The sequence below is a fragment of the Gymnoscopelus microlampas genome (genome assembly GCF_963454915.1).
Source record: "Gymnoscopelus microlampas genome assembly, chromosome: 19".
Lineage (NCBI taxonomy): Eukaryota > Metazoa > Chordata > Actinopteri > Myctophiformes > Myctophidae > Gymnoscopelus > Gymnoscopelus microlampas.
Genome location: NC_139956.1, coordinates 37,423,872 through 37,446,601, shown reverse-complemented (window position 1 = coordinate 37,446,601; position 22,730 = coordinate 37,423,872). Strand labels below are relative to the sequence as shown.

The following is a 22,730-nucleotide window of genomic DNA, read 5'->3' as shown; positions in this document are numbered from 1 at the left end:
AACTATGAATTATTAATAACTATGTGTATAGACAGCAATGTCTAATTCCTTCTATATGATGGCAGCAATGCGAACCCTATTAGGCAAGTCGCCCGAGCGGTGACCTGATATAGAAGGAATGTATTATTAGTGAATAACCCATGCTAAACCTACCATCATCTAAACCACCATTAAGCAGCGTGGGACCACCACGACCCATGCTTAATGGTGTACCATACTGAGCACAAGTTACAACCAATCCCCAACATGCGCTCTCGGCAGAGAGCCACGCCTTAGCATATATGAGACTATGTATCAGTAAAAGCATCAAGAGAGATGCAATTTCATTTAACTCCATTTGATATAAATGAAATATGCTACATGAATTAACTATGTGAGTGTCAGCCATGACACTTTTCGAAATAAACTATGAAATTATGAATAACTATGTGTATAGACAGCAATGTCAAATTCCCTCTATATGATGGCAGCAATGCGAACCCTATAAGGCAAGTCGCGCTTGCCCAAGCGGTGACCTGATATAGACGGAATATACTATTTAGTGGATTACCCATGCTAAACCTACCTTCGAAATCTAAACCACCATTAGCAACGTGAGACCCAACACGACCATGCTTAATGGAATACCACTGTAGCAACGTGAGACCCAACACGACCATGCTCGTGGCGACCATACCTACCATTAATACCACTGTAGCAACGTGAGACCCAACACGACCATGCTACTAGTGGCTACCATACCTACCATTAATACCACTGTAGCAACGTGAGACCCAACACGACCATGCTACTAGTGGCTACCATACCTACCATTAATACCACTGTAGCAACGTGAGACCCAACACGACCATGCTACTAGTGGTTTACCACCCATCATCAATTTACCAACCTACTATTCTAGTACCACAATTAAGCATACGTGAGACCAAACACGACCAATGCTTAGTGGTTTACCATCCCTTACCTGACCCCCAACCTGCGCTCTGACAAGAGCAATACTTAACGCACGATCAATTATGCAACTCCTGAATTATCCCATAATTGATCACACATAACACTCATAGCTTTTTTGAGCTGCAAGAATTTCATCCGTATTTAAACGAATATATCGTCCGTAAGCAGCAGATGACCAGCGACCCATGGCTTTTAAGTGGATGAAGAAACCAACAAAGCTGCGGTTGCTGCGCCGATCCGAAAGAAGTGAGGAGTATACGCGTGGGGCAGGGTCCACGTCGCTGGCACACAGTACGCAGCCTGGCAGCAAACCATGCCCTTGACATGCCTTCCCATCATCCATGACGAACAGATAATTTCCTCCAGGATTAACCGCCATTTCAGGTAGCAGGACATAGAAAAGAACGGACAAAAGCGGTATCAGTTCTTACAATAAATGATATTCCATTAGATGATTACTGATTTAGAGTGCTTAATTGAACGTGTGAGCTTTCAGTGCAAGCAAAGTATTTCCCATATCTAAGAACCCATAGAATGCTGATAGAACTAATTCCAAACAATATCTACATTAGATAGTTCCTTTCTCCACTTAGTAAAAGCTTAATCCGATAATCAATGTGTCCTGCAATTCACATAACTTCTCACAGTTAACTGCGTTCAACAAAGCATGAACCGAGTGATCCACAATATCACAACCCCAATGTGGAAAGTAGCGATTTGAACATCCATGAAATTAGCTCAACTTAGATATCCAATATCACAAGTAAGACGCGCGAACGCTGGAAGCGAACGCAGCTCGAAAATATTGTATATTTACAGACTGTGTGTGTGTGTGTGTGTGTGTGTGTGTGTGTGTGTGTGTGTTTGTGTTTTGACTGTAGCTGCACTCTGGCGCACTCTGTTGGCCGCACCCAGGCAGTGCACTGCACACAGACACACACACACACACACACACACACACACACACACACACACACACACACACACAAGCCGAGCAGACTTTCATAGTAAGCTCCACTTGGGCGGAGGCGCCTCCTTCCGCGTTCGCAATTAAACAATCCATACCATTTGACATTTATACGCTGAATCCTTTTAGAACATGAGTGAGTGGATACGCAGATCAAGCAGAGAGCAGCCAACAAGGCTTTCAGTAGACTTAACCAGAATGAGTTTTAGATTTGATTAATGGATGACCTGCCTCTCATGGCTTCAGCAGATGTAGATCTAGTATACCACCGAGGTGATCTTGATTACTGCTGTGCAATGACCATGGCGCTGCAGTAAAGATGAAGACTGGCAGCAACCCAAAACCTGAGGATTCCCAGCATCCATGGTGGACAGAAGGTCATGCCATCATCAACCTTGGATCACCATAATGGGCAGTCGCTCATGAAACAGAGAACAGAAGCAGAATGAGATCAAGCAATGAACAAATATCCCTTACAATGACATGGTTAAGCTAAAAGCGAAGATAACATTTACGTTAATTCATTCGTGCTTCATTAATATAATCACAATCCAACCTAATGAATAATTAGTGCCATGTTCTGACCTCAACGCGTGTGGAGGTACACAAATATACAGCTAACAGTAGCTTGAAGAGACGATAAGAAGCAGTGTAAAGTTTGAATGATTTCACCTCTCCAAACCAAGATTACAACCAGTTTTATAAACTGAAACAATCATGAGGGTTAGCGCCAATAAAATGCTCACTACATACATACAATTAAATAGCACAAGCATAAAGCTACAAGGAATGGAAACTAGCATTAGCTATTATGAAACAAACAACCTGGATGCTAGCATTAGCCCAGTGCCAAAGTGCCAAACACAACTCTGCATTGGGGAAATCAAGATAATCAAACGCCACATGGCTACGATGCACAAGCATCTCAGCATAATGATTGCAAAAAGGTAGCCTACTCACAACGATACTTCCAAGCACATTACTGAATTGGGAAGATAAGCCGATGCACTGGGACCACATGGTATAAAGACTCAGACTAAACTGAATTTACTAGAACAATTAGAGTGTCCCCTAGGGGCGCAAACCCACAACAGAAAGGTACAATTACCCCAGTCTCACTAGAGGGGGCCAAACTACAAACAAAATTCGGTTCTAAAAAGACAGTGCCTTAACACCTATACATTTTTAAACCTCTAGGACCTTAACCTTTAAACACTACTACCACCTTAAACTTTAACGCTTTTACCACAATAACTTGACTCTATAAAGGTAAACCTTTACCACTACTAATACTTTACCCTTTAACTCTATTCATTATGTAATACCAATTACCTAATAAAACATCCTTAGAGCCTTTAAACCTTAGAACCCTAGAACCTTTTAACTATTAATACTTAACTCTAAAACTTTTAACACTACTAATACTTTAATACCTTTAACACTACTAATACTTTAATACCTTTAACACTACTACTTTAATACCTTTACCATCGATACTGAACACTATAAACAACCTTAGATATCCCACACAGTTTCTTCAGAACAACACTTCTAGTATAAGAACTTATTACACTGACCTTGGAAAACTCCTCTAAAAGCAAACTCGGTGCAACAGTAATAATCTTGTTGAGCATCTACAAACTAATCCCCCATCATAGCTACCTGTAATTTAAGACAAATGAGTTGAATAACCCAGCAGAAATGATCAACATCTTCACTGAGTGGATTATATACTTGAATATCCCGTTTAGTAAGTACCTACTTAACATAACACTGCCTAGTTAACATAACCATAATACCTGCAAATTCCACCATTCAGTTAAGAATCACTCTTGCCCCTTCACATGACTCTAACACACAGTAGAATTAAACTAATCCTAATATAGCCTACTATGAAAGCGGTTGCATGGACTACAATACCCATAGTGCTTTACTGAAAGCCACTTCCTGGATACTCCCAGCGTGGTCTAGTGAGAGAGTGACGACGCTAGCATAGACTCCCATACTAAGAATGGGAAGCAGAAAGCTCTGACTATCTCAATGGGGACATTCCAATGATTGGAACTATAGCAACCCGCTTCGCAGCGGGATCAAATAGTGACGGAACTCTCTCCCTCTATGGTTCTGGTTACTTCACGTTGACTTGTCAACAGTTTGTGTGTGAGAATGTGTGTGCGTTTAAACCAAACTCCGTCTGCCTGACCCGACAAACATGATCACATGCACAAGAACCTTTATCTCCATAATGATCACACACAGAGAAGATTAATAGCATCACCTGGCATGAGAGATCATTGAAGACGATCAGGAAATAACTGCAGCAGCTTGGATGTGGCTGTGTTCACAGAATGACCGCAGCGCAGATCCGCCTCGATGTCGACTTGTGTTGATAATTACCAGGATACGTTTACAGACTTAAAATGAACCATTGACGTCCACCTATGAACCGCGCTGTTTAGCGTCGTGCCCCACCTGATCTTCCACCCAAACACAACTGCTACTCATGATCAGAACGGCACTCCTGCAGCTGAATTCAATGACAATAACGAGCACGATCCGTGATTACTGGTGAGTTGCAGCAAACAGGTTAATGAAAAGTTTGAAAACAGCTGAGACCACCCGCACCAATGTGAAATTTGAAAACAAGCAGCTGTACACACCGCTTAGACAGCGAAGCACGTAGACTGAACAGAGAACAGAGCTGCTTAAATGAACCGCCCGAGATGCACTGTGGGTATTAGGGCATAAGTAATTAGCTTGGAGCGAATGAGAATGACAAGAGGTTGAACGTACTGACTTAAAGGAGTATGACTATAACTGATAGCGAATGGGGGGGGGGGTCCGGGGAGTGTGAAAGAAGTACATAAACATTCTGCCTTCCGTGTCTACATGAACTATCGTTGCACTGAATTTGACGGAATACGCCACTGTATCTGTCACCCCATTTAACTAGTGAGCCATTATTGCTGCAAGTTGGCTACTACTGTACAACTACATTTATAACTGCTCTAACCCATTATTAGCATGAAATGAGACATTAGATAGGACATCTTAGGGACCTCTTCATCATTTGAAAGAGTCATATTTAGAATATCTAATCAAGAGTAATATACTGTATATCAAGGAGGTTAATCACCCCTTCTCCCACACCACCAGACCCAGATCGGAGGAAAGAAGACCACAGTCCTGCTTCCCAATCTGACCCCTGACACAGAGTACTCCATCACTGTGGTAGCAGTCTACGCCACCGGAGTCAGCAGTGAGCTGAACGGCCTCGGCAAGACCAGTAAGTCGTTTGTTTTAGTTTTTTCTCTCACCGAAATTTTGACAGAAATGCAAAGATCTCATGTAGAGTTGTCTTTTGGGAGCGTTCGAGCATTCTAGCTAATAATAAATGGATTATATAAAGAGCAGTGCCTTTGGAGAATGAACGCTCAATCAGGCTCTGAGGAGGTTTGACTGAGATGAATTGCTTAGTCAGAGGAACTTCAGTGCTCTTAAGACATAGAAGATGATGATTTAAAGGTGGTGCCGCTGAGGATGCACAATGAAGATTGTGATACAGAATGCTGTTTTATGTAGTCATACTGTTAGCCGAAGGTTAGCCGAAGGTTTTTTATCTGTATGTAAATTAATCCTACCTTAATCCAGAGCCCCTGGCTGGTGTGAGGAACCTGCGTGTCACAGACCCCACCACCACCACCCTGAACGTCCAGTGGGAGCCCGCTGAGGGCTACGTGCGTCAGTACAGGATCTTCTACGTGCCTGTGGCTGGAGGAGCCGAGGAAATGGTAGGCTGGATGACACCTTCCATGCACTGTAGTGTAGTTTGACACCGGCTCTTCAACTTCTTCTTTCCCCTTCTTTTTTTTATCCAGTAAAACCCCAAGCTGTAGAGAGAATGTTAATTCCTTCCTTTACATACCTTTGACACAGTTAATGTGTTTGCTTGTGGCTCCAGGCGCAGGTATCTGGTAACACCTACAAGACCGTCCTGACCAACCTCCAGTCGGACACCGTCTACACTGTGACCGTGGTGCCTGTCTACTCTGCTGGAGAGGGACAACGGATGTCAGAGAATGGCAAGACGCGTAAGTGAGCTATAGAATAAATTCATGTGATAGCCTAGTGCACAATTGTAGTCCGTGGTAATGTTGAGTCTGTGCTCTATGCTATAGAGTTATTACGGCACAGCAAAAATGGCAAATACCCAGTACAATGGTAGCATTTTTGGACAGGTGCCAGGGTCGAATCAGCTGGATACAGAATGTGAAGGCTATGCATTTTTTGAGAAAGACACATTGACAAGGCATTGACATTTTATTTATTTTCTTTCTTTCGCTGCGTGCACCCACTTTTTGTCTCCGCCAGGCCAAAAGGCATGGCGAGAGAGTATGTTTTGCACCCTGTCGGTCGGTCCGTTGGTCCGTCCGTGTGTCCTTTTGTCCGTCCGCCTGTGAACAGCTAATCTCCGGCACCGTTGGCTTGATCGCAGCGAAACTATGCACACACACTCCCTGGCTACCAATTCAGAACCTCTGCCCCAAATTCTTCATATGGACCTGTTACAGCGTCACCAGGAGGCCGCTTTTTGCAAAACACTTTTTTTGACAGTACTCCTACAGATTTTGTCCAAACATCATGCAAATCGGTACACAGTATCTCTATAGTCATTAAACGAAACTGGTATTTCAGATTTTTCATATTCCATCCTGATTAGCTAAGAATGGCTTCCAAAGTTTGCAGGAGTGCTCCGTTTTGAACAAAATGCTCAAATTATGAACACAGTGTGCAATTTCCGTGAAGTTTTGCACGAACATTCCCACTAGGCTGAGTAAGAAATGCCGAAATGCCACTTGAAAATTTTCAAATCAGCCTCATGGTGGCGCTATAACATGCCAATTTGTGTTTTACCTATAACTGCACTGATCTGTGTACAACTTTGTATGTGCACTCCTTAGAGGCCAAGGAAAAACGTTTCCCCTGCATTTTTCACATCTGCCTTTTATAGCGTCACCAGGAGGCCGACTTATGTAAAACACATTTTTGGATATTACTCCTTCAGATTATATCCAAATTGAACGCAAATCGGTACACATGATCTCTATAGTCATGTGATCAAGACGTTTCTGTTAGATCTTTCATATTCCATCCTGATTGTCTAAGATTGACATCTAAAGCTTGCAGGAGTGTTTTTTTTATCCGTATGTAAATTAATCCTACCTTATTACAGAGCCCCTGGGTGGTGTGAGGAACCTGCGAGTCCCAGACCCCACCACCACCACCCTGAACGTCCAGTGGGAGCCCGCTGAGGGCAACGTGCGTCAGTACAGGATCTTCTACGTGCCTGCGGCTGGAGGAGCAGAGGAGATGGTAGGCTGGACGACATCTTCCATGCACTGTAGTGTAGTTTGACACCGGCTCTTCAACTTGTCTTCTTTGTTCCCCTTCTTTTTTTATCCAGCAAAACCCTAAGCTGTAGAGAGAATGTTAATTCCTTCCTTTACATACCTTTGACACAGTTAATGTGTTTGCTTGTGGCTCCAGGCGCAGGTATCTGGTAACACCTACAAGACCGTCCTGACCAACCTCCAGTCGGACACCGTCTACACTGTGACCGTGGTGCCTGTCTACTCTGCTGGAGAGGGACAACGGATGTCAGAGAATGGCAAGACGCGTAAGTGAGCTACAGAATAAATTCATGTGATAGTGCACAATTGTAGTCCGAGGTAATGTTGAGTCTATTTAATTTGCTGTGAAAATAGATAAATAATAGTGAGCTAAGAAAATATTTTACAGTGTGGCTGAGGCCTATAAGCTGAATAGTGTTTTGCACTAAGCAGAATAGGTCAGTATCATACTATCAGGTAGGATGGTTATTAATTTTAATAACAGTTCCATCATGGCATATAGGAAATTACAACCAAGACCACAATTAAGTCACTTCCTGATTATTTCCTGTAATGTCTTTGGCAATGTGTCAAAGTGTCCCTGAGCAAGACATGTATATATATATATATATATATATATATATATATATATATATATATATATATATATATATATATATATATATATATATATAAATATATATACTGTATATATACTGTATATATATATATACTGTATATATATATATATATATATATATACTGTATATATACAATATAAATATATATACTGTATATATACTGTATATATATTTATATATATATATATTTATATATATATATATATATATATATATATATATATATATATATATATATAAATAGCACTATTCCCATTTGGCTGTATAGGAGGCAAGACTGTCACCACACTAGTTGACGTCCCCACAAACGGCCAGTTCATCAACGTGACAACGATTTCATCTGGATTGGGTAAAGGGTGGCTTTGCCACTTTTAAAGTAACTAATGATATATGCAAAGCTACAGCTTTCCGCTAGCCCACAGTTTCTCCAGGAAGCGCCGGTTCTAGTTTTAAATGTTCTTCTTAATCTGAACAGATAAACCAACGGCAATACTGAAATCTGATCAAACAGACATACCTGTAGGGGGCAGTATTACACTGATCTGCTCTGTGGACGACTCATCTGAATGGAACTTCTACTGGTACCAACATAACAAGGAGTCACTGATCATGCAAGATGGTGTTCAATACTCTACTGGACCAATCAATGTGTTTGAAAGTGGAATTTACTGGTGCAGAGGAGGGAGAGGAGAACCAGTTTACTACACTGAATACAGTGATGCAGTCACCATAGACGCACTTGGTGAGTCATTTAATTTGCTTTGCTAAAGAAATATATAACGAAAAAACATCACATGGATGCACCTGGGACGTATCATCAGTGTTGTAGCCTGGGGTCATAGGATGTTTCGGGTCTCGCAACTTACACCCTCGCCCAGGTGACCCAGCCAGGGTTGATCAAGCCCCGACTTACGTCCCAGTAGCTACCCACGGTCAGTCCTAAATAGGGAAAGACAGGGCCACTCAATACGCTTGTCCGAAACTACTCTGCCAGGAATGGGGGAGAGGAATTGCTGGTACGTGGAGGGGCTAGGCTCTGTGGATGGCCTCCTGGCCGGGCTCCTCCTCCGTCTCACCAGGTCCAGGACCTGTGCGTTGCACCAGACTCCCCCGCTCCAAACATTTCATTCTGGTGTGATGGTGTCTTGGCCCGTGGTGGTACTGCAGGCTCCCTTAGCGGCTTGCTTGAATGGCCCTCCTAAAGGCCTCACCGTGGATTTGTTGGGCTTCTTCCTCACGGAAGACACAGACTGGGGCGCCAACCCAAACTGCTCCCGGATGCCGTCTACATTCCGGCTGTCACCGGTCTCTCCGGTGGTCACCAATCTATTCCTGGTTGTCACGTAGTCTATAATAATATATATATAGTGAGGCAAAACATGATTTTACAGTGTGGCTGAGGGCTAAGCTGAATAGTGTTTTTTTATTGTGTTTGTTTAAGTAGAATAAGTCAGGATCATTACTGATTTTAATAACAGTAGCAAAGCACATGCTCCATTATGGTATACAGGCAATTACAACCAAGACCACAACAAATTATTTTAGGAAGATCCACCATCCTAATCTTCACCACTAGCAATCTTCGCCAGCTGACTAGCGCCATCTGACGTCAGATCCTGCGAACGTCCTTCGATTACTGTTGCTAGATCTTGCGAGCGTGTTGCTGGGACAGAAAAGGGTTGATAAGTTGATTTTCTCCGGATTCGTTTCTGAGAAATGCCATTTTAGTGTCAGAATGTTCAGAAAATGTATGGCTTGTGAAGAATGCGTCCCATATTTAGTTCAGTGACCATTTGGCTAAAGAATGGGTCAGAAGCTGTATTCACATTCACTTCTCTCTCTGGAATTAATACTCACAACCTACTTCTGGTCTCCTAAAAAAAGCGGAAAACTACATCACAGCTACGGGAAGTAAACCGGAGATGGTGGCTCTTGCTTTCCTATTGTTTGTCTTGGACCACAAGTCACTTCTTGCTTCAATTTCCTGTAGTGAAAGACAAGTGAAGTTTTGTATGCTAATTTGTATTGTATTTTATTTGAACAGAGGGCAGGTCTGTTTTGATACTGCAGCCCAGTTGGTCTCACATATTCACAGGAGAGACCATCACTCTCAAGTGTGAGATACTGGGGAGAAGTGACACAGATTGGAAGTATGAATGGATCACAACAAGCTTAGCTTCATACAAACCAGAAAACCAGGCTGAATTCAGAATCAGCAGTGCCTTTGTTTATCACAGCGGTGTCTACGTGTGCAAGGGTCGTGCCAAAAATGACCAGCAGTCTTCAACAGGGTGGAGTCATGCTGTTAAATTGACTGTGTCAGGTAAGTCAGAATATAACTCCTTTATAGAGAAAATGTAAAGAGAATATTGTGAATTGGAGTGGTAACTTGTACGACACATGAAATATCTACAACAGACTATCAACAATGTTTACAAATTCAAAGAAATGTGTTTTCCAACAGCCAAACCCCAGCCTGTTCTGGGTTTGTCTCCTTCATGGTCGAGTGTTGGGGATTCAGTGACTCTGAACTGTAATGTTACAGAATCATCTAAAGGCTGGGGGTTCTACTGGTACAAGGCTGTACCTAAACCATCAGACAACTCCTACACTTATGAGCTCTTACCTGGTAGCCACAATGGGACTGTAGACGGTTCCTACATCATTCATGGTCCTACAGGCACAGGAGGATATGTGTGTAAAGCTGGGAGAGGAGACCCAGTTTATTACACTGAGGACAGTGAAACTCAGTTTGTGTGGTCTGGTGGTGAGTGTGACTCATAATTCATCATTTATAAAGGTTGTTTTCTCACATTCAAACGTACTTTGTTTGACCTCTGATCCTGCATTGTGTTTTAGATCTCCATTCTTCAGCTTCACTCACAGTGAGTTCTAGCAGAACTCAGCACTTCATTTACGAGTCTGTCTCACTGAGCTGTGAGGGAAACTCTACTGAATGGAAAATGAAGGGTTATAATGATCGAGTAAAAGAGTTATCATCTGGGCTATTAATAAATGAATCTGCATGGACGAGGAACGTATCTACAAATGACAGTGCAGTGTACTGGTGTGAGTCTGTATTGGGAGAGTACAGCAATGCTGTCAACATCACAGTACATGGTGATTCCAGTTCCTTCATTCACTATACCTAACAATACTGCAGCATTCCATCAACTCATTAAAAACATGCTTTTGTATTTGTTCAGTGTGAAACCTAACATCGTGGACTGTTTTAAAACGATGAACTGTTTTACAGATGGTTCTGTCATTTTGGTGAGTCCTGTTCACCCTGTGACCGAGGGACTTTCTGTGACCCTTGGCTGCAAACATGAAAGAGACTTGTCACTCTCTAACGTGGACTTTTATAGAAATGGAGAATTGGTCCAAACTAAAACCAATGGAGAGATGATTATACCTGCTGTATCTAAGTCTGATGAGGGCTTCTACAAGTGTAAAAATTCTGGAGAAGAGTCCCCACAGAGCTGGATGGCAGTGGCATGTGAGTGTACTGATATTTGCTTTTTTCATTTATTTGAACAGTCAGTATACCCCTTTAAAAATGCCTATTCTTTGTCCTAATTCTGAGTTACTTGTATGGTTTATTTTTAAACGTTTTACTCAGGCATAATTGTACTTAATCCCATTCCCAACTTCACGCAGTTGTTAATGTACACAGAATAAAAGTTAAAAAGACACTAATTTAAATTGTCTTAATTATATGAAAGATTATTGAAAGGTTATTATGTAAACTATTACATAATAACAGACATGACTGTGGTCTCCCAGGTTTATAACAGCAGTTTAATCATGTTTTGGGACCTACGTATACTACAGCCTACAGTACAAGCTAAAAGGAGTTGTTCTAATGCTGCTAATCTATTTATTTCAAACGTAATTGTCAATGCCGTCATAGTGTCTATATAGACTAAATGCTAAAATGAGTTATTTATTTCAAATGTTGTTTTCATCCTTCAGTGTCTGGGCCTGTGGAACAGATTTCTCCACTTATAATTGGACTGATTGTAGGACTTCTTGTTGTGATTCTTCTGACCATCCTCCTGTGTCGATACAGAACATCCGAAGGTGAGAACGACTACATTAGATGGATCACATCTACCATAGATTATAATCACTGAACAACTCTCCATAAAATATACTGAGGAGGTTGAGGTTGTTCTGTACCCTAGTCACCTTTTTATATATCTATATAAATTATAATTATCATTAAGACCATAAACATTATTTTGTAATAATTGTGTTATTTAAGATAACACAATAAGATTTTCTAAAGGTTTTTCTTTTTTGCCATAATCTCTTTTTATTTATTTTATATATTTCTTTCATTGTGATCTTTATTACATGCTGCTCTTGTTCTCTCTGTATCTAGAAGAACTGCTACTGTTTACCGTCGACCAATTCCCCTTAGGAATGAATAACATTATCTTATCTTCTGTCTTTTGTTAAGTCTGTAGTCAGATTATAATCTCAGAGCAACTCTCCGTGAATCACGGCATAATAATAGTAAGGTTCAAGTATGTATGGTTAATCTAATTGTTTTTAATTTACAGGTCGATGTTATGTCAGGTAAGTACAGTATTGATATCTGTCTATTCATCAACATGACAGCAATGGATTCCATCTTGTGTTCTACATTTATGCCAAATATTTACCTTTTAATTACAGGACCATTCAGTCTCAGGAAATCAATCGGGGCTCAGCTGACTACCAGAACACCAATCAAATTGGGGCTCCTGATGATGTGCACCTCCCACTGCAGCACGGTCAGTCTGATGAACCAATCATGTTCTCGCAAATTCTTCTGATTAGGACAACTGATTCTAATTTAATCTGAATTAATTTATTAAAACATGAGTGTTCTTTTTGGAAGCACATTCCATGCCAGCGTTTAATCTCATAATGTACTCACCAGTGCCAGCGTTTTATTGTTGTTTTTTTGTTTTTTTCATGTCGCCACAGACCTCGCTAAATCCGTTAAAAGTGCGCGTTCATTTGGTTCTAAAAACACAGGGGATCTGTGTGAGACGAGCAGTGAAGACCGCTTCGCTTTGCAATTCGCCATCTTGAAGCTACAGCGGTGAACGCTAAACAGTGATCAGCGAGGAGAAAAACAACAACCGAGATAATCGACTTTTAGGTTTCGTTCTAGACAGGAAACGGATACGATCGGAAAAAACGGAACCCGGATAATTCCATTTCCGGTGGTGCTACCGGAAACGGAAGTGTATCGAAAATAAGTGCAATGTGAACTTAAAAAAAAAAAAAAGACCAGTTGGCGTAGATCTACGCGACTAACACGTGGCGGCTTTAAATAGGTTCGCGTAGATCTACGCGACTGGCACTCAATGTGTTAAAGTCACTTTGTTTTGTGTATTTCCCAATTAGCAGAACAATTAACTAAACCATGTTTGAAAATAAGCACCACATTAATGCTTATGTTTATCTTTAGATGACAACAGCATCTATGAAGTAATCCAGCAGCCACATGACTATAACAATGGTACAGTATACTTTTTAAAGATCCAATCCAATTATTGTCTCCGCCAGGCCGAAGGCATGGTGGAGAGTATGTTTTCACTTTGTCCGTCCGTGTGTGTGTGTGTGTGTGTGTGTGTGTGTGTGTGTGTGTGTGTGTGTGTCCGTCTATGAACACCTAACATTGGTCAAGCTTCACGTGACATCACAACATGTAATATAAATAGGTAAGACAGAATTAATCAGGAACAGTACTTTCTATTACCACCTCGCCTGGCGGAGACCTGTGCTCTGAGGAGCACATTTTCTAGTTGTAATCTAATTTTATTTTTGTTTTAATGTGGAATATGAATGTTAGGAATGTATTTTTCTCAGGTTCTGGTGTATCACTTGATTTGTTAGAAATGTTTTATCGATCCCTGCTGAGTACAGTAACTTCTCAGTGGTTTGAGAGGGCATGGCACCCTGCCAATTGCTCTGTTCACGGGACAGTTTTGTTCAGTGTGACATTGTCACCACCGCGTTAACAAGCTTTCTCATGAAGGAGAAACTGACAAACAATTATGCCTGTAGGTTTGTATATTTATGTTATATATTTATTTATTTTCATTCACAGATCCAGGTCGTTTCAGGTAAGTACAGTATTGACCTCTGTGTATTCAACATGGCAGCAGTAGATTCCATCTTGTTTTCTACTTCATTTGTGAAAAATATTTACTTTTTAATTACAGACCCGTTCAATCTCAGGGAATCAATCAGAACTCAGCTGACTACCAGAACACCAATCAAATTGGGTCTCCTGATGATGGGCACCTCCCACTGCAGCATGGTCAGTCTTTGAACCAATTCGTTCTCACATGTTCTTTTGATTAGGACAACTGATTCTAATTGAATCTAAATGTATTATAACTTAAAAATACGTCTTCATTTATGAAAACATGAGTGTTCTTTTTGGAAGCTCATTAAAGTCAGTTTGTTTTCTGTCTTTCCTAATTAGCAGAACAATTAACGGAATTGAAACCATGTTTGAAAATAAGCACCACATTAATGCTTATGTTTACCTTTAGGTGACAACAGCATTGATGAAGTAATCCAGCACTCCAATGACAAAGACAATGAAAATGGTACAGTATACTTATTAAAGATCCAATCCAATTATTTTCATTTTAATGTGGAATATGAATGTTAGGAATATCATTTTTTCAGGTTCAGGTGTATCATTTATTTGTTAGAAATGTTTTATCGATCCCTGCTGAGTACAGTAACTTCTCAGTGGTTTGAGAGGGCATGGCCCCAGTACCGCGGGGCCACCGCAGGTACCCCCCCCCCCCCCCCCCCATCAAAAAAAATAAATTATTTTTTTGATAGTAAATTGGTAAAATCAGGCAAAAATATGAATTAAATAACATAACTCTAACCTAACCCTAATCCTAACCCTAAAACCGAAATAAGGAAACCAAAAACTGGGAAAAAAACAAACCCAATCCACCCAGAACCGCGAAAAAAATGCGCGCACGCGCGGGGGTCCTCATGCACGCACGCTAAAAGGTCTTCCCGCGGCTATGCATGGCCCTTTGTCAACTGTCTGTTCACAGTTTTGTTTACAGTTTGACATTGTCACCACCGCATTGACAGGCTTTCTCATGAAACTGACAAACAATTATGCCTGTAGGTTTGTATTTGGTTCAAATATTTATGTTATATATATTGTTTGATTTACAGATCCAGTTCATGTCAGGTGAGTACAGTATTGACCTCCGTCTATTCATCAACACAACAGCAATAGATTCCATCTTCTTTTCTACTTCATTTATGATATGTAATCTTTTAATTACAGACCCGTTCAGTCTCAGGGAACAAATCAAGGCTCAGCTGACTACCAGAACACCAATCAAAGTGGAGCTCCTGATGATGTGTACCTCCCACTGCAGCACGGTCGGTCTGAGGAACCAATCATGTTGACTAAGGACTTAGGATATATCTGACATGTTTTCTGACAAGGACAACGGCTCCTAATTTAAATTTAAATGAATTATAAATGAATAGCTGAACATAAATCTCTTTCATTCGTTAAACCATGAGTGGTCATTTTGGAATTACATTAAAGTCTGTCAGTTCAGTGTTTGTTTTACCTACTAATTCACAGAATAATTACAACATTTTTTCAATTGTGTTTAAAAAAAGTCCACTTTATTGTGTATTTGTTTACCTTTAGGCGACACAAGCTTTTATGAAGTACTCAAGCGATCTACTGACTATGAAAACGGTACAGTATCTAATGTTTAAATATTCTCATGCAACACTGTTGTACAGAGTTATTCATATGTTTAGGCCAAGTGGTTGTACATTTCCAGTAAGCAGATATATCAGTGATTGTTTTCTTTTTTTTCTTTTTTAGATGGAATGGGAATTGAACTCGGTGAACAACAAAACTCTGGCAACCAACTTCAAGGTGAATACGCCAACAGATTCATCAAACTGTTCAAATATGACCCTCATATTGCAAAGCTTCTAATTGTCTCATGAAGGAGAAACTGACAAACAATTATGCCTGTTGGTTTGTATTTGGTTCAAATATTTATGTTATATATATTTTTTTGATTTACAGATCCTGCCTGTGTCAGGTAAGTACAGACAGTATTAACCTCTGTCTATTCATCAACACGACAGCAGTAGATTCCATCTTTTTTTCTATTTCATTTATGATATGTAATCTTTTAATTACAGACCCGTTCAGTCTCAGGGAACGAATCAAGGCTCAGCTGACTACCAGAACGCCAATCAAAGTGGAGCTCCTGATGATGTGTACCTCCCACTGCAGCACGGTCAGTCTTTGAACCAATCATGTTGACTTACACTGTAGGATACTTCTGCTAATTTGGCTCCTAATTTGAATTTGAATTTAAATTAATTATAAGTTCATAGCTGAACAATGAACATAAATCTCTTTCATTCATTAAACCATGACTGGTCCTTTTGGAAGTACATTAAAGTCAGTCTGTTCAGTGTTTGTTTTACCTACTAATTCACAGAAATATTCACAGAACAATTTTCCGATTGTGTTTAACAAAGTCCACTTTATTGTGTATTTGTTTACCTTTAGGCGACACAAGCTTTTATGAAGTACTCAAGCGATCTACTGACTATGAAAACGGTACAGTATCTAATGTTTAAATGTTCTCATGCAACACTGTTGTCCAGAGTTATTCATATTTTTAGGCCAAGTGGTTGTACATTTCCAGTAAGCAGAGATATCAAGATATTGTTTTTTTCTTTAGATGGAATGGGAATTGAACTCGGTGAACAACAAAACTCTGGCAACCAACTGCAAGGTAAATACACCAACAGATTCATCAAACTGTTCAAATATGACCCTCATTCTGCAAAGCTTCTAATTGTCTTTCAACTCATTTTCACTTACAGAATCATCAGGAAGGCATGAGTCTACATAAGAGGAAACACTTTGATAATGGATGTGGAGGTAATGCTGAGTATCATAATCCAGAGAGTTAATGAAAAGTGGCGTTCTATCCTGTTAATGTTTACTGTTGCTTTGTTTCAGGTCCTTGGATAGAAACATGTAGGACAACCCAACTTGGAAAATGGTTTAGATGTCAAATCACCTTGGAAATAATGAGGGACTGACTGTCACTTTTATACATCAAATGTTTTTTTTTTTGATAAACCTTCCTCTCAAACAGTAATTTGAAAGTGGCGAAAAATGAATTGTTTCTATATAGACAACTGGCTTCAAAATTATTTGCATTTCGTGTCTAAGGAGCAAGCAGCATTGCTTCCTCAAGATCTGCACAGTGACCACATGGACTCTTTGAGTTTAAACATGACAGTTTTGAACGAAAATGGTAATAAATTAGAATTCACATATAGAATTCACATTAATAATAACAGCGAGGAGAATAGGAGTCCTTGTTCTTTTTTGTTTTCTGATCCCCATTCCCCATTCCCTTTAATTACAATATGTACAAATGTATGTGATACTTTAAATTATCATACTTGGTGCGGGTGGGTGCTCCACAAGACCATATTGATAATTACTATATTATGTTGTATATATACAGTAGGCTTATAAAATCATATAGTTTTTTATATCTGTAAATCTGTAAAATGACATTTTTTAATCTGTGCTTCTGTGTTAAACATTCCATGAGGACTTTTGCAACACGTTTGAAGATGTGTTGTTATGGTTTCCATAACAATAATCTTAAACGGGTATCTCAGAAGTACTGTAGGACAGTGGTTCTTAAAGTGGGGTACGGGGACCCCCAGGGGTTAATATAATAGCATGACAATCATATTAACCACTTATCCATATTTTATACGTTGCAGATATACAAGCTCACAGCCCATCACTTTGTGCCGCGCTGTGTATCTGCTATTTTAGATTTTTCTTTTTCTTTTAATCACAAAGATGTTTGGAAGATTTAAAATAATTTAGATTTTTTTTTAGCACAAATGTTCTCTTCTGGGGGTCTGCAGCCAACTACATATACATTTTGGTGTCCCTGACATGTAAAAGTTTGAAAACCACTGCTTTAGGACATTTTATGGTCTGGGAAACTAAAGGCTTTGTAACATCTTACCTGAGGATCTAAGACTAGCAAAATCATCTTTTACATCTCTTCTGAAAACTTACTTTAATTTGTGTATTTGATTGTCTTTTATCCATTTCCTTCTGTGCCTTATTATATTTTTTATTGATATTAATTTAGTTTCTGGTGTGATATTTTATCTTGTTTTTAATTAAGCAATTTGTATCCCCTTTTCGAAAAGCGCTTTGAAATAATGTTTTTATTATTAGTTTTTTAAATATATATTTGAATGTATAGTTTTTATTTTAACATTTTATGCTTTTTGAAGTGCGTTGTAAGACTTTTTTTTTTAAAAGTCCCATAAAAATACATTTGTTTTCATTATTATTATTATGACCAATCTATTCCTTTCTATCTAATTATCTCATAATCAGTAGGTCTAAATGCAGAGTAAGAGATTTATACAAGGCACAATATTCACTAATAAATGCAGGTTTGTTATGTGACATGTTATAAATCAACAAGGGCTATCACCGTCTACGCCCCCCCATTTCCAGTGAGGGTTTGCATGTGGTAGCACCACATTCATGGTAAAGTTTATTGTAGGTCAACATCATTGCAATTAGCTGTCTATGTCAGGAGAGGGAGACACACTAACATACAACTTGGAATGTAGTTTAAGCATGGGGAAGGTAGCTAGGCTATGTTCTACAAGCTTTGTGTTTGTTTTGGTTGTTGGTAATGTAAAGTATTGTGCTTGCAGATACTGTGTGTGTGTGTGTGTGTGTGTGTGTGTGTGTGTGTGCACGCGCGCAAGCGCATATGCAACCTATCAAACAACAGATTTGAAACATATCAAATAACATATCGTCACAGTTGGTTAGAAACCCCTGATCTCCATATCTCCACTTTTTAATGTTTTTTTGCAGATGTATGCCCTACTTCATTCAGTTTTGTACAAAAGTTGTGAAAATAGCAGATCTACAAGATCAAAATGTGTTGCATCGCAACAGCAGCGATATGCAATAGAAAACAAATTCAAATGTACTGTCAGATTGACATGAAGTGAGTGACAGGTCAGGGACAGGTCACTGAAAATAGCCAATCTACAAGCTCACAATGCGTGGCGGATGCAACGCGTTGTGAGCTTGTAGATCAGCTATTTTCAGCATGTGATACCACCATACGACTGTCGACCAGTCCGTTCATTTAGTATTTGAATGATCAGACTGTGGTATGTCTGACAGTAGCACTGTTAACAGAATATTCATAAGCATTCAATATGTCCACTGTTATTTAGAAACAAACTACACTCATACATTAGTGTGAATAAACCAGTTTGATGTATAAAATATGTAACATACAGTAGCAGATGCTAACTATAGATAAACTGTTTCAAAGTCAGTTTAACATGTAAAACATATAACAGGATACAACAGATGTTCTTACCCAGATAAACTATTTAAAGCCAATTTAATGTATGCAATATATAACATGGTACAGCAGTAAGGAGATTAGCCTAATATTAATGGCGGATGTGTCTGTTTTGTGGTTTTGAGATATGCAAACGTTCTGTATCTGAGCCATCTATAAACCACAGCTCTTTCCATCTACTGCGATCATACTTGGCTGTTCCACACACACCCCTCTGTTATGATGCCAGTTCTTCTACAGAAGGTGACAGCAAGTTGTGTTTTCAATCATACATGGCTGTTCCACACAACCCCCTCTCTTATGATGGCAGTTCTTTCTACACAACAGGAAGTGGTGTTTTCATGTCCATGCCCTCTAATATGCAGAGCATCCTGTTATCTACTCTATCAACTGAGTTGACATGGAAACAGCAGCATTCTGCACTATTGTGTGTACGTGCACGTCATGCATACACACTATATATATACAGATACATACACAGTACACTGCTACATGTACAGTATTTGTTTGTTGGTTTATCCACGTATATCAAATACTTAGTTGAACAGATTCCCAAGGGCTTTAAACTAGGCCCCCTTCTGTTTTCGCTCTACACAAAATATCTTCACTGAAAATAGCTGATTTACAAGCTCACAACGCATCAAGTTGCAATTAGTTGTGAGCTTGTAGATCTGCTATGTTCGCTGAATGTTTAGAATAGGGTTTAAGAGGTTAAATGTGTATGTACTGTATTGTGAATATGTGTCCATGGCATGTATAATACTGCTTCAGAATGTTCCCTGAGTGTTGATGTCTATGTCCTGTTTGAATATTAAATGTCTGCTTGACCTGAATGAACACTGGACCTGTGCTTATAAAAACATTGTGTGTTGAGGTTTCAGGACATTGAAATGTCTGTCTGTCTGTCTGTCTGTCTGTCTGTCTGTCTGTCTGTCTGTCTGTCTGTCTGTCTGTCTGTCACCAGTCTGGGTTCAAAGTGGGTCACTCGACCGAGACTGCCCTCCTGGCAGTGACGGAGTCGCTCCATGCGGCTAGAGCGAATGCTTTCTCCTCCGTCCTGATACTCCTGGGCCTGTCCGCAACGTTCGACACGGTGAACCATCAGATCCTCCTCTCCACCCTTGAGGGGATGGGTGTCTCAGGCTCTGCACGCTCCTTGTTTGCCTCCTAGGGCTATGGTCGATGCTTACACCCCTGCCGACCACTTAGGTCTGCCGCCACGGGGCGACTGGTTGCCTCATCGCTCAGTGGTCCTTCTGACCGTTCTACACGGTCACTGCTTTTTTCTGTTCTGGCCCCACAGTGGTGGAATGAACTCCCCATTGATGTTAGGACAGCAGTAATCTGAGTTCCCAGAAGTTTTCGCCAGCTCTCGCATACAAACGGGAGGGGCGAGGAAACTTCTGGGCCAGAGCCCTGGTATTTGTGGACGGGACGTAACTTACGCTCAGCATCTGAGCGGACACGCCTCTTACCGGTCTGAGAGCTGTGCAACTCGTCTAAACAGTCCGACGAGAGGCAAACAGCAGTACACACCAATGGAGGCCGCAATTTCTCAAGGAGAAATTGCTTCGCGTCGCTCCTATTTACATGCAACACCCACTGCATGTGGATCCCGCCCACTTTAATGCTAAGTATACTCTTAGTTGCTTGTTTTAGAAGAGAATGCACTTAATACTTCTGGTGATTAGTAGTTTTGTTCCCTACCTATTAGTCCATGAGCCAGACAAGATTTCATTATCGAAAGAGTGGGCAAAACCATACCTATATTAAATTGTTCATAGGGTCAATACGAGTAAGGAGTAGCTTATTCATGGTTATCACACACTTTGTTATTTTCCCCATACGTACATGACAAGCGAAAAAATGTCAACATTTAAAAAATGGTTGTCATAATGAAACTTCCTGAGTTGATTTCTTACATGAAGACAATGATTTATCGTATTACAAGTTTTCTGAAATTGTATATTTAAATATGCAAATTAGGCATTTAGTCCATGAGCCAGAGCACCAAAATTGAGCCAGATATTGAATATTCCCTCGTTAAAAACCTTTGACTCCAACATCTTAACAAAATGAAATAAGTATGTTGACTCTGGCTTTGTCCAATGTTGCAATGTTGATTCTGGAAAGTTATGAAAATGTGGGCGTATTTTCCTAATGCCTAATTTGCATATTTAAATATAACATTTCAGAAAACTTGTAATACGATAAATCATTGTCTTCATGTAAGTAATCAACTCAGGAAGTTTCATTATGATAACTTTTTTTTTAATTTTGTAATTTTTTCACCTGTGATGTACGTATGGGGAAAATAACAAAATGTGTGATAACCATGAAAAAGCTACTCCTGTGGAAAGGTTATCATATATTTATTTACTCGTATTGACCCTTTGAACAATTTAATATAGGTTTGGTTTTGCCCACTCTTTCGATAATCATTGCTAAATTTTGCGGCTCTGGCTCATGGACTATATGTTGAATGCACTAATTGTAAGTCGCTTTGGATAAAAGCGTCTGCTAAATTACTGTAATGTAATGTAATATAAATTATACATCACATATGTTCTTTTTGCCCGTCTGTCCCAGGCCCCTTCCAAATACTCTGCAAGTGCGTGTGTGTGTGTGTGTGCGTGCGTGCGTGCGTGTTAACTTCACTAGCCATCACACTGAGACCACTTTGACAACCCCTGCTTCACTAGAGCTGGCGTACCAGCCGAAGCCGACACCAGCCACCCAGCCAACGTACCAGCCGCAGCCGATGCCAGCTTCCCAGCCGACGTTTCAGCCACACCCGACGCCATTCTCCCAGCCAGCACCACAGCCGATGCCACTATCCCAGTCGACGTACAAGCTGCACCCAACGCCAGCCATAGCGCAGCCAGCCTTCCAGCAGCACCAGCAGACAGCCTCCGCGCACCAGGTGATAGCCTCAACGCCACCAGATTCTTCCTTGCCTGACATCAGTCAGTTAACCTCTTCTTGCAAACCATTTGGGAAGGTGACCTCTCAGGCCCCGTTTACACGACGACGGTCTCTAGAGAAAACCCCAAAATAAAATATCAGATGTGCCGTCCGTTTAGACGGCAACGGTGTTATCAGGGGTTGAAAACGCAATAAAGTGAAACGTCTCCGTGTAAATTCTGAATAAAAAGAAAGAGACACCGTTGTCGTTTAGAGCAGGCTTATTTCAGGCACACTAATTTATCTTAGGACCCAGTTTTCTCTCTCTCTCTCTCTCTCTCTCTCTCTGCTTCTCACAGCTATTAGTTCACTGTGAACAGGAAGTAGAAAGGCATTT

The 22,730-nt window shown here is 40.3% G+C and overlaps 1 protein-coding gene across 1 annotated transcript in view; it reads left to right on the top strand.

Annotated features, from left to right (window-relative positions):
• LOC311034503 (uncharacterized protein) overlaps positions 1–17,625 on the top strand; it is a gene marked incomplete at its 5' end in the record, with an annotated part of 34,859 nt that extends 17,234 nt beyond the window's left edge. The window contains 21 exons of the mRNA XM_084042382.1: positions 5,078–5,207; positions 5,573–5,712; positions 5,883–6,012; positions 7,155–7,294; positions 7,469–7,598; positions 8,428–8,694; positions 9,997–10,275; positions 10,417–10,719; positions 10,812–11,072; positions 11,209–11,451; positions 11,928–12,035; positions 12,521–12,536; positions 12,636–12,733; positions 15,283–15,380; positions 15,844–15,897; positions 16,054–16,069; positions 16,173–16,270; positions 16,549–16,599; positions 16,724–16,777; positions 16,869–16,926; positions 17,008–17,625. Of these exons, the coding sequence (XP_083898508.1) occupies positions 5,078–5,207; positions 5,573–5,712; positions 5,883–6,012; positions 7,155–7,294; positions 7,469–7,598; positions 8,428–8,694; positions 9,997–10,275; positions 10,417–10,719; positions 10,812–11,072; positions 11,209–11,451; positions 11,928–12,035; positions 12,521–12,536; positions 12,636–12,733; positions 15,283–15,380; positions 15,844–15,897; positions 16,054–16,069; positions 16,173–16,270; positions 16,549–16,599; positions 16,724–16,777; positions 16,869–16,926; positions 17,008–17,090 (2,757 nt within the window). The 3' untranslated portion in view covers positions 17,091–17,625. The remainder of the gene's footprint in view (positions 1–5,077; positions 5,208–5,572; positions 5,713–5,882; positions 6,013–7,154; positions 7,295–7,468; positions 7,599–8,427; positions 8,695–9,996; positions 10,276–10,416; positions 10,720–10,811; positions 11,073–11,208; positions 11,452–11,927; positions 12,036–12,520; positions 12,537–12,635; positions 12,734–15,282; positions 15,381–15,843; positions 15,898–16,053; positions 16,070–16,172; positions 16,271–16,548; positions 16,600–16,723; positions 16,778–16,868; positions 16,927–17,007) is intronic.
• Positions 17,626–22,730: the final 5,105 nt, after the last annotated feature.